Genomic DNA, 11,747 nt, shown 5'->3' with positions numbered 1-11,747 from the left:
AAACAAGCGTATGTGCATGTGGCAACTTGCAGATAATGAATTTTCACATTTAATAACTAAATCCATGTAAAAAACAAAACAAAACAGTATATACAGCAGAATGAGATGTTTTTTTCTCTCTGGGTTTAAGATAACTAGACAAAACATAAAAATCATAAAAATCTTAAACAGTGTATGTGTGCATAAGAGTGAAAACTACTGCTGAGTGCCATAAAAGACTGGAGCTGAAACACACAAACACTATTGCATCACTAACAGACAAACAGTACAGATTGTGCAAAGATAAAATGCATGATGTGAAACAAATGTCTTGATGTCTTGATCCTCTTCACAATGTTCTTCTATTATGTAGGACAAGGAATAATCAACTGAGAAAAACATGAAACATTGTTTTGCAACTCCTGGATCAAAGAATAAACCAACTTGTATTAATACAGTTTATAACTTTAATGATTATTTTGCTGATATCATAAACTATACAATTTGTCCACACATTTAAACTTCAAAATTACACGTGGAAAAAGTCATCACAGCATGTTGAAAATTTCTCACCGACATAGCTTTTCAAATACTTAACTAATGTTCACATTGGGTTTTTTTGAAATTCCATCATATAATAGTGAAAAAAGAAAAAAAAAAAGTAGCATTCACTTACTGTACTTCGTGCAGCAGCAGGTTTCTCCTCTGTTGCACTTGGAGTGACACTCAGGTGACAGATGACAACCGCCTGCACACTGCAATGACAGACAGGAGCTTCACCCAATCAGTGCTGTCAGCTGGGATTTGGAGGACTCCCATTGGCTCAGCAGATAAAAATATCTACCACTAGTCCCCCCCTGAGGACTGACAGGTACTGAAAGGGGAGCAAATAAAGAGACAGACGGTAGGCTCAATGAGGATTTGGCACTAATAAATCTAATCCTCCTTACCTCCTTACACATACTGTAGGTGTAATACCACGGCAAAGCAGTATTAATTTCGTTCTGCAGGAGTTTCTGTTAGTCTGCTAGGTTTCATGAAGGGCTATCATGAGATATGTAAGTCAAATCTACCTTCCAGCAATCTACTGACTGTGGACTCTATGTAGGTCAGCTGTGCACCACGCTGAGCTGCACACTGGTCAGTGCATGCAGGCTAATCTGACCCACTGCCCAGCTGTCTCTGATGGATTACAGAATAAACAGCTGTTAATGTCATTGAAACCACAACAATAAGTATACTGTTTTTTTTTATTTGTTTTTTAAAGATGCATTAAGGTTATACACAAAAGACTACAATGTAGAAAAATGTAAATCTAATGTTCCCATCATTTCATAAACATTATTATTAACTCTATTGATACAGGAAGTTAAGTTATCCAAAAGCAACTGGGAATGAATATTTGGGATTAACTGCTGTTAACCCTCAGTAATGTTAATTCTGTTACAGATTACAACGCAGGTTATCACTTAAATACTCGACAAGAGATGGAGACAGTAACAGAGTAAATGTTTACATCTGAAGCTTAAAGAAAAGTGTAGTTTGATTCTCATACACAGAGTTCAAAGTTGGGCTGTAACTAATGATTTTATATTAATGTTTATATTATTTATTTATATCATTGTTATATTATTATTATCATTCATTATATTTTCATTATCGACCACTCTGAGGATTAGTCTTTCGATTAATGACAGAACAAAATCACAGAATATAGCAAACACTAACATTTTTCCAGAGTCAAAGGTTACATCCTCACATTTCTTGATTGTCACAAATGTAATCAATTTACTATCATGTATGACAAAGAAAAGAAATAAATCATCACATTTAAGAAGTTGAAACCAGCACATTTTGTTTGGCATTCTTGCTTGAAAAATTACTAAAATTATTATTTATCAAAATAGTTGCTGATTAATTTTCTATCAGTGGACTAATTACTGCAGCTCTAGTTCAAAGGCAATGAAAATGATACTTTGACTGAGCAACAAATCTGATGTATCAGTGAAATGCACATAATGTCTCACTATGTTATTACAGTGTTTCAGTTTAATAAAAGGCACAATGAACACAAGTGCACAGACATATAGCTACACCAAAACATACCTAGTCTACAGTACATACAATATTTCTGCAGTATACTCAGTTACAATGGGACTTTACTAGATGACCACTAGATGTCAGCAAGGTCTTTGGCAGCAACCCTGATTATAATTTTTGCAGATGTCTTATCTCCTGTATTTCCAGATGAGTGGATAAGGAAAAATGTAGTATTGACACCTGACTAATGGTATTTATTGGTGTTTTCTACATTGAAGCCTATTTATATAAATTACCTGTAGCATCTTTCTTAATTCTTTGTAATTGAGAAAAAGTATATTTTATAGTTTAACATTGACCTCAAATTAAATCAGCACCCTGCCTGAAGTCATTTATGGCTGGTAACAGGTGAATACATGTACAGCAACATGCTGCTTTATAGACTAATAATAGAATAGAATAATAAAAACACAGTTCCTTTTATTATTCATTGCAGCTGACACTTACACTCACATCTTAGGCTGGAGTCAATTAGGGCTCCAGCCTAATTGATGGCCAAATTAGACTTTCTATTATTGCAATGAGAAAAATACATTCATGGCTTGATTGTGGATCAACAACAAACTTTACTTTAAGATTTTCTAAAAACAACCTGAGCTAGCAAGTTTCAAGGTCTGTTTGATCACATTTCTATTAAATTAGCAAGTCAGGGAATAAGCAAGCAAGTACACGCTCAAGTAAGTAAATATGGAAGTGGGCAAGATAACATAAGAGTGTGTATAAATATAGCCTAATGTAAGCAAAAAATCAATTAAGCAAGCCATTAAATAAGCTTTATAAGCAATAAAAAGCCAAAAAAAAGCCTATTTCTTGCAAGTCCTGATTTGATAAAAGTGAAAGTAGTTTTCCCTTCCAAAACAGATGGAAATACATATCTGTAAAGTTTATCTGTCCATAGAGTTTGCAGTAATGTGTAGTGTCAGGTGTGTGTGTGTGTGTGAATGGAAGGAAGGGGAGGTGTGTACGGTGTGCTGTGGATGCAAACAGACTGATAGAGCCATTCATAACTTAACATTCAGCTCCATTGCTGCCATTCAAGTCTACCCATGCGTCACTGCCAGACAGAGAGTCGTTAAAACTGCTGACTCAATTGGCAAAGAAGGTTTCAGAGCAAACATTTTAAAAGTAGAAGTATTTAAGCCGTGGAGCATCATTTCCATGATCAGCAGGAGCAGCAGCTGCCAACAGCATCACCACCACCTCCACCACCACCACCACTACCGGGAGCACGTCCTCTGATGCCCCGTCTCTGTCCGTCCGCTGGTCCGCACTGCTGCTGCTGCTGCTGCTGGCGTCTGGGCGCAGGGAGGAGGGGGAGGAAGATGAGGAGGAGGGAGGAGGAAGGGTGGATGTGGGGGTAGGTAGGTGGGAGAGGAGAGGACAGGGGAGGAGGAGGGAGGAGGAGGAGGAGGAGGAGGGGGGCTCGGCCGGGCTGCCCTATATGGCTGTGGATGAGCTCTATGCTAATATCGGCTTGAGGCACAGCATCGCGTTTCTGCCGGCAGTCAGTGGTGGCTTCCAGAGTCTGAGCAGGCTCCTTCACAGCCATGGCTGAGGGCGGAGAAGGGGAAGATGAGATCCAGTTCTTGAGAACTGTAAGTAAAGATAAATTCGTCGGGTGCGGGCTGAGCTGTTTTCTTACCGTGCACTTCAGTTTCCAATCGCCAATTAACGCTTTCACAGGCGGCAGACAGCACGTCAATTAAGCAAATCACCGATCCGAATGAGAATATGCTGGAAGTTTTTCTTTCAAAATGGCATTTTCTGGCGTTAATGTTGGTTTCTCTCCTGCATGAATTATGATTTTTTTGGAAGTTGCCGCAGGTTGCATGCTGCACCCCGCGGCCACGGCGCACCTGTCGACAGGACTCTTGATGTGGAGAATCTCAATGAGACTCATCTGCAGGTGCAAGGACAAAAATGACTAAACACTCTGTTGCTATTTCATAACACATTTCTACCCTTCATCGATCAGTTTTGCCTCGGGAACAGTTTGTGCAAAAGCATATATTTTCTCGCCTCTTTTACATAATTAACCTCTACTATTTTCTTTTTTTTTTTTTACTTTTATGGATATATTCTCTCCTGCTTGAGGAGAAGAGTTTCAGTAAGTTATGTTCACACGCAAGCCAGCCTCTGCGGTTACTATTTTAGTTGTTTGACGCAGATTGCTTACGGTGTCCCTGCTCTGTGGATATGCACAGCAGCTCTCCTGTAAATGATATGACAGCTTGTATGTTGGTGTGGTGGGAATAACTATCGCGGTGGTTTGACCGCGCACGTATTCTTCTCTCTTGCCTCGTGAAGCTTTGTGACCCAGGTGTTGCATGGAGAGCAATAAGACTCAGTTATGACTCAGGGAACGTGCACAGCAGGGGTGATAACCTGGTAAAATGACACATAGTAAAGAATAAGACCTTCATTTTTTCCCCTGAGACACATATGAGAAGATTTTTTTTTGTTGATTTTTAACTGCAAATAACTCAAAGGTTGTGGGTGCATTTTGGTTTGAATTGTCAAATGATTTTTTATTTCTAGTCCTATTTAAAATATGAAACTCTCTCTAGGACCCCAATGGGTCTCATTCAGCATGGATCTATAAAACACAAGTTTAATCATGTCATAGCAGTTTGTTTTTGACTTTCTTCTGTTGGTTGAAATGTGTTGATGTCCAACAATGCCAGTGGTTTTAGCCTTTTTACTACAAATCCCTGATTAGTCGGTTAATCGATTGGTTGCCAACTATTAAATTAATCGCCAACTATTTTGATAATTAATTAATGTTTTGAGTCATTTTTTAAGAAAAAAAGTCAAAATTCTCCAATTCCAGCTTCTTAAATATGGATATTTTCTGGTTTCTTTAATCTTCTATGACAGTAAACTTAACACCTTTGAGTTGTGGACTGCTGAACTGGACAAAACAATACATTTGGGGATGTCATTTTGGGAAACTGTGACTGACATTTTTCATAATTTTCTGACATTTTACAGACCCAACAACTAATCGATTAATCGAGAAAATAGTCATAGTTGCAGCCCTATTTAACATAACCAACCATTTTGCAAAACATGCTTTGTTTTAGAAAATTTGCTATATTTTGTTTAGGCAAACACTGATGTCCGTTCCTTTCTGTACAAGTTGAAAATCTACCAGTACATTCCATCACAGAATATTAACTTTACCATTTTTTTTAATTGTCATTTCTCAGTGCTTGCATAAATTGAAACAAAATTTTGTCCTCTGCATTTGACCCTACTACACACTCCAGTGGGCAGCCGCAGTGCAGCGCCCAGGGACTAACTCCAGCTCTTTTTGACAGTGTCTTGGTCCGGGACACTTAGAGGAGTATTAATTACATATCTTTTGATGGTGGAAGGAAACTGGATCACCCGGTGGAAACCCATGAAAACATGGGGAGGACCAGGGTTCAGATGGCCTAAGACCTTCTTACTTAGAGGCAACAGTGCTGACCACTGAGCTACTGTGCTGCCAATGTGTGCTTACAGGTTTTCTTACAGTAGAGAAATTAATGGAAAGCAATGGTAGCTTGTGACTGTTGGAAAAGCTGCATTCAAAATTTGTTAGAAAAACTAGCTGTGCACATGTTTCGAAGACAAAAACATACTGATACATTCTTGACTAATTATCATTTTGTATCAGGGAAGGTAAAAATGTTTTCCTGCTGCTACAGTATCACCTTTTCTGACATCCATTTTCACATCTCAAGTGTCTCAGCTGAACCCTTACATCAGTGTATTACTCTCTCATGGCTTTGAGATGTTGATATATATACAGTATTGTTAATCTATACATGAGCCCCTGAAGGCTTGGCTGGTTGTTAGTGGCAGGCGGGGACTCTGCACTTAACAGCTCTTACTATTTGTGATGCTAGTGATATGCTGACCCATGCCACCCATCTGAGATTCAACTGTCAAAATGGCATCCTGGTTATCTGATGACAACAGCGATTTGAGAGGGGGGTCTTCCCCTGAGGGCCACAGAGCCTTGTTATCAGTCTTCAGTGGTGAGAGAAACGTGCCCTCACAGGAAGCCCTAAAATAAGAGTGCTAATTGAAATTCATTACATTAGAATCTGTTGAACATTATGGAATAAGCCTGAGTACAACAGTAGCTACCAGCTACATTTATAACCTTGTTTTTGGATTTTTAGCTTCAGTTTTAAAGGAAATTAGTTACTGGATAACTTGTGGTGGTATTTTCCAGCTGTTAAGACCTTAATAACTTTATATTCATAAGAAATATTCAGTGAAAATGGATTTCAAATGGTTAATATTGTATCTGTAACCCAAACCATGCTTGTACATGATACTACTGTCAGGTGGTGACAGAGGTCCTGGCATTGTGATTCAATTTCAGCACGGACACGGTTTCTCCTTGCTGTTGATGTGTAACGTTGGGAAAGCTGGCAGCGATGAGAGCTTCTCTGTCAAAGGAAACGGCAATGAAAAGCAAGTGAGAGGAGGAAAATGTTACACCTCTGCTGCAAGGTGGAGACGGTGTCCCCTCCCGTAACTTTATAGTGTCGGCTACCTTTCTGTTTGTAGATGTAGATGTTTACATTTAATACTTAACATGTGGCAAATGGAAAAAAATTGTGATCACTGAGAAATGACTTTTCTTGGTCAGCTCTCTAACTCTCCTTAGATTTTGATTAAACCTGACAGGAATGTTGTGGCTTTGTCAGCTCAAGATTAAGCTCAGATTAGGCTTGTTTTTTTTGGTAGTATTTAGTTTCCAAACAAATGCTGCTGGGCTTACCTTCAAAAAGAATCAGTGTACAGCTTTGGCCTGTACTGCACAGGACGCTGGAGATTCAAGCAACATTGTTTTGGCTTTAATATATGCAGGAATCATAAAATCTGCACAAGCTCAGTGTGCTAACTATAAGAACACTTAGCGGTAATTGCTGTGGGATCTGATAATGATGTGCAGTCACTTATTTGTTGAATCTTATAACTAAAACAATGAAGAAATATTGTAGCTTTATGACACAGGAGTGCATTGTCATTGTCAGGTGAACACCTTGTTACCATGTCTTAGCTAGTAAAGACTTAGGTAATGAGTGAATTGGTTGCTTAAAAAAACACTGGTAGCACTGTACAATCAAAAGCTAATCAGCTATGTAAACATGAAGTCATCCTAGCATCACAAGCTGTAACACAACTTCCAAAAGTAACGGTTTTAGGGGGCTAAACAATGTATTAAACTTAACTGGCAATGCTTTTTTGTATACAGCATGCATACATGGAGAAATATGTGTGTCAGAGTTAGTACAGTTAAGCTAGAATGAGTCTGAAATATATTTTTATGCTAAGTTTAACATTGACATTTTGTAATTTGAGGTATATTGTTATTTTTGTTAAATAAAAAAATTAAATCTTTACTGTTCACATCATTATTAAACAGTGTAAGATATGTCGACCATATTCCACATTGCTTGTGATGCTCTTTAATCTAAATGGGTCATATTGTTAGCATATTGTTATCGTTAGCAAGATAACGATAGTTTTGTCAGTTGGATCGGTCAGCAATGCAACAGTTACACATGGCAGTTACTTGGTGTGAATATTTTAGTAATAACTCAATTCTACATAAGAACTTGTTGTACAGTGCAACCTGTTTTAATTTAGTCATAGTAAATCTCTATTTAGTAAGCACTGAAGTTATAACTTGGTAACATTTGAACTTAAAACAGTTGGTGCAACTAACTTCAGGTGACTGTAATGTTTTAACATTAACAGTAGGTTCTTGAGGCAAGAAAATAATAATTGAGTCACATTCTCTAAGTTTCTGAACATTTTGGAGATACTAAGTCTATACTTGACAAGAGCAGAGGATTATTTTAAACCGGTTTGTTTGTCCAGGTAAGCTACTGTTTCACCTTTTTAAAACCTGGTGATCAGGGCTTGCAGTCAACCAGTGGCTCCTCTGGGCTTATTTGGAGTCTTATGTTGTTCTGGAAGCCTTCTGCATACCAAGGCGAGGACTCTGGGGGTATAAATTTAGCCTTTTTAAAGATGATGCTTCCACAGCACATACAGCTCTGCTCCCCTGGCACTAAACCACACCAAAGGCAGTGCTTCAGCTGGGGCCGCATAAGACCTGTGACACTTTAACACCATTTTTATAGGGATAAACTAGAGACCGCATTGCAATATACAGCATTTTCTAAAGCTTAATATGTCAAAGTAATGGACAGTGTCATAAAGCTTTAAAGTGGAAGACAGGAAGTGTTACACTAAATGGACAAAAATACTAAACAAATAAATGTGGTGCAGCCAGAGAAGATCACATTCAATGCTACTGTAGTACCAGTGTAAAGGGATGAAGAGTAAAACTTATGGTTTGATGATTGTTGTGATGCCGGTAGGATTGCGTGAAGTTCTGGGATGTAGTTGGTTGAAGGTGTGACGAGTGGAGTCAAATGTCAGTGTAGATGAACAGGGGTTAAATAAAAACTTGACAGTGTCTGATCTAACTTGATACTAACAAAGTAAATTCAATATAGTTTCTATGGCATGTTTTTGGGAGATTATTTCTTTCTGCAGGTGTCAGGTAATTGGCAGTTAGCAGACTGTTTTGAAATGTGACATTAATTGGAAAATGCTCAATTCAGATACACTGAAATGATGAGGAAACAAAACCACAAGGGCTTCATTTGTCTCCTATAAATGATGCTCATTCTGCATGCAACAAAGCTGCATTAGCATTTACTGCCAATTTAGTGTCAATGCAGAAAGGAGTGTGACTTTATATAGTGCAGGAACAAGTAAGGATGCCAAGATTGGGTAGGTGGTGGATGATCCCCCTCATATCAAAGGTACCAGACATTTTTAAGATATTTTCTTCACCATACATGTGTTTTTAGTTGCCCAAACTTAATGTTAGCTGCAACAGTTCTGTACTGTAGGGAAAAAAGTAAACATTTTGGTGATAATGTTCAGTTTTGTGTGATATCTTGACATAAAAACCATCATCCTAGTGGTGCTGCATGCCCATAATCTACTAAAAATAGTTGCATACAAGTCTCAGGTGGAGAAGTTGCTGGGTAGATTATGCTGAGAAGTTATACTTGAATATAAGCAAATTGCTTCTCATGATTGTTGGAAAATGAGCCCAGATATCTCAACTATGCTCACTCAGAGCAAGACCCAACCTGTAATAATAGAAAGTGAGAAGTGCTGTGGATTCTTTCTTCGTGAAAAGGAAATCTATATCATCTCTGAGTCACCGAGACATTATTCCGGTATGCTGCATTTACGATATTGCAGTAGTTGATGCCCTTGCAAAGTTCGCCTCTTCAGTGAGAGTTGGAAAGAGAAAGGCAGCGTTGTCCTGCGGCCTCAGGTGAACCTCCCTCAGCTTGAGCTAAATTTAATGGGAAGGATTTCCTCTGCATTGATTGAGCAGACTGTGATAGTAAAGCAACAGTGTGTTCTCTGCCAGATCCATCTCTCTCCAGTCATCACTACTGAAGGACAGTGAGCCGGCTGCCATCCCCGTCATTTACACAACCTTGACATAACGGTGGCAGGACCCCAGGTCATTAACTGTGCTTCAATGCTTTTCATTTGTAGATGAGATGTGAGAGTTTTGACTGAAGTTGGCCCTGTTAAGCAGTACACTAACTGATAATCACAGTTGACGTTTTTGACATTTTGTTTAAATATTTAATGCAGGATGAACTCTTGCTGGAGTTCAATTCAAATGTATGAAGATTTAGAAATAAACAAAATTTTATGATGTTGGTTTTGAATAAAAAAAGAACTAGTTAGTAAATACTAAACTTTGTTATAATATATAGCAGAAAAATGATTAAAATGGATTACATTATAATAAAAAAAATAGTGATAAGTATTTATTAAGGCAATAGGTGAAGTGACTCCTGCCTGGAGAAAAGGTCTTTGGCATTCAGAGCTCTTTTATTTCCTAGAAAGAGGGTTGTCTTACAGTATCTTTGCATTATTCTGTGTCTTCTGCCTTGAACTGGTGTTGAAAAGGTTTTGAAATACCCATAAATTATGAAAGTGGTGGGAAAAGGCTTTTTGCCATTGCAGCTAGTTTGTGGCCATAGGATTGTCTTTTATATTTAACCTGTTCATTCCTAAAATACTCCATATCACTGTGGAAAAACTACCCAGTTACCCTGCCTATGTAAAAGCTATAAATTACCTGGTATTGTATTTTTTTCCACTCGGACTATGAATTATTTTGCTGTGAGTTAGGCAGTGGCTTTCTGTGTCTTACAGTTCAAATCAAAATGATATACTGTATACTGTTTCAATTATGCAAGCATTATACATTCAAAATCAATGCCTCGTTTGAATTATTGCCTCTAAATGCACTTGCTCAACATCGTTTCATACTGTATGCATCAAGTTTCTTGTCACAAACAATAATATAAAGATGTCTAACTTGTGTTGTAAATGAATTGATTTCACTTTCAGAATTGTATTGTGCAGTGTATTGCTGTGAAGGTCCAGGCAGACTTAGCAGTAGAATCCCAGAAGGAGCAGCAGTGTCGGCGTGAGTGGACTCTCAACCCAAATAATTACCTTCATTAATCAACTGAGGACTGAAAAAGGTGCAGACTGTGAGACTCTTAGCATTTTGAGTGTCCCTCTGGTCAGTGAGTTCATTTTCATTTAATGGCAACATGGTTCTCTTTGTTGTCAGCTCTGTGGCCATAATGGTTTTCTTCTTGAAACCAGTTAGCATTGTTTGCAAACATTATTAATCCTGTTTTATTTATTAATCAAGCAGCTATAATCAATATTTTTTATGTTAACAACAGTGTCAGGTGCAGTTACAAACCACAGAGAGTTATCACCTGACTCTGCAGTTCCTCTCAGCTCTGTGTAGCTTTGGTGTCTTTCAGCTCATTGTTTTGTTCATACAGTCCACATATTTTGGTTCACTCTCACCGCTCTCATCAGTGTAATTTCCAGCAAGCAGCCATTTTAACCATAAAAAGTTCTGATAAACCCACTCTGGACTACCTGCCCGATACCAAACAGCAGACAGACAAAGTTGGCCACTACTAGCAGGTGAAGGAGCATTTAGCAGCTAAAGCCAGATATTTTTCTCAGGAAGTCAATGCAGAGCAAAAGAGAGCTAAAAGGAGAGAGATTATTGGACTTACTTAGGTAGACACAAATCCAACACAAATGCTAATGCTGCCCCATATCTGTTGGATGTGTACATAAGCAACTGTTTGCTAAACTATTTACGCCATATTAGCTTAAAAGGTGATAATACATCAGTGTTTGCCCCAAGTGGGTAAAAAAAATCAGTTAATGTAGGTTGAAGTTAGCTGAGCATGAATGCTATTTTGCAGGAAGTGACAAAGTTACATGCACTCACACCAGCAAGCTGCCCACATGAAGGCCACTGAAGTTGGATGCTAAATTTCTTGATCAAGGGCATTTTATATTGATATGAGGGACGCTCATGCTATCAATCACTTTTATGCCAATTCTTTAATGATTACCGCTCCATTGTTTCAATAATGATCCCATCTAACTTATTTTCTGACAAGATAGGATTTAACTATTTTTCACTTTAGGAAAAACATGATTCTATTTGTCATTTTGCTAATAATTCAATGAACTTTAGTTTTTCAGTGAGCCCACAGACGTCCTAGAGA

General features: G+C 38.1%; 2 protein-coding genes and 1 long non-coding RNA gene across 9 annotated transcripts in view; 1 reads left to right on the top strand and 2 right to left on the bottom strand.

The window, feature by feature from the left end:
- The window catches only part of LOC137169306 (formin-like), a 33,746-nt gene extending 32,904 nt beyond the window's left edge, over positions 1-842 (bottom strand). Inside the window, exon 1 of the mRNA XM_067572388.1 lies at positions 656-842. The gene's annotated coding sequence lies outside the window, so the exon portion shown is untranslated. The remainder of the gene's footprint in view (positions 1-655) is intronic.
- Positions 843-2,482: 1,640 nt separating this feature from the next.
- Positions 2,483-4,380, bottom strand: LOC137168945 (uncharacterized). The gene is made up of 2 exons (XR_010924367.1): positions 3,722-4,380; positions 2,483-3,630 (listed from the first exon to the last, which is right to left on the bottom strand). It is a non-coding gene; the product is annotated as an uncharacterized lncRNA (long non-coding RNA).
- ryr3 (ryanodine receptor 3) overlaps positions 3,538-11,747 on the top strand; it is a 120,979-nt gene continuing 112,769 nt past the window's right edge. For all 7 annotated transcript variants that reach the window (XM_067571832.1, XM_067571831.1, XM_067571830.1 and 4 more), the window contains exon 1: positions 3,538-3,674. In XM_067571832.1, coding sequence (XP_067427933.1) covers positions 3,627-3,674 — 48 coding nt within the window. In that variant the 5' untranslated portion in view covers positions 3,538-3,626. The remainder of the gene's footprint in view (positions 3,675-11,747) is intronic.

This window comes from Thunnus thynnus, chromosome 18 (assembly GCF_963924715.1).
Source record: "Thunnus thynnus chromosome 18, fThuThy2.1, whole genome shotgun sequence".
NCBI classification, from domain to species: Eukaryota; Metazoa; Chordata; class Actinopteri; order Scombriformes; family Scombridae; genus Thunnus; species Thunnus thynnus.
This window is presented reverse-complemented; position numbering and strand designations above follow the sequence as displayed.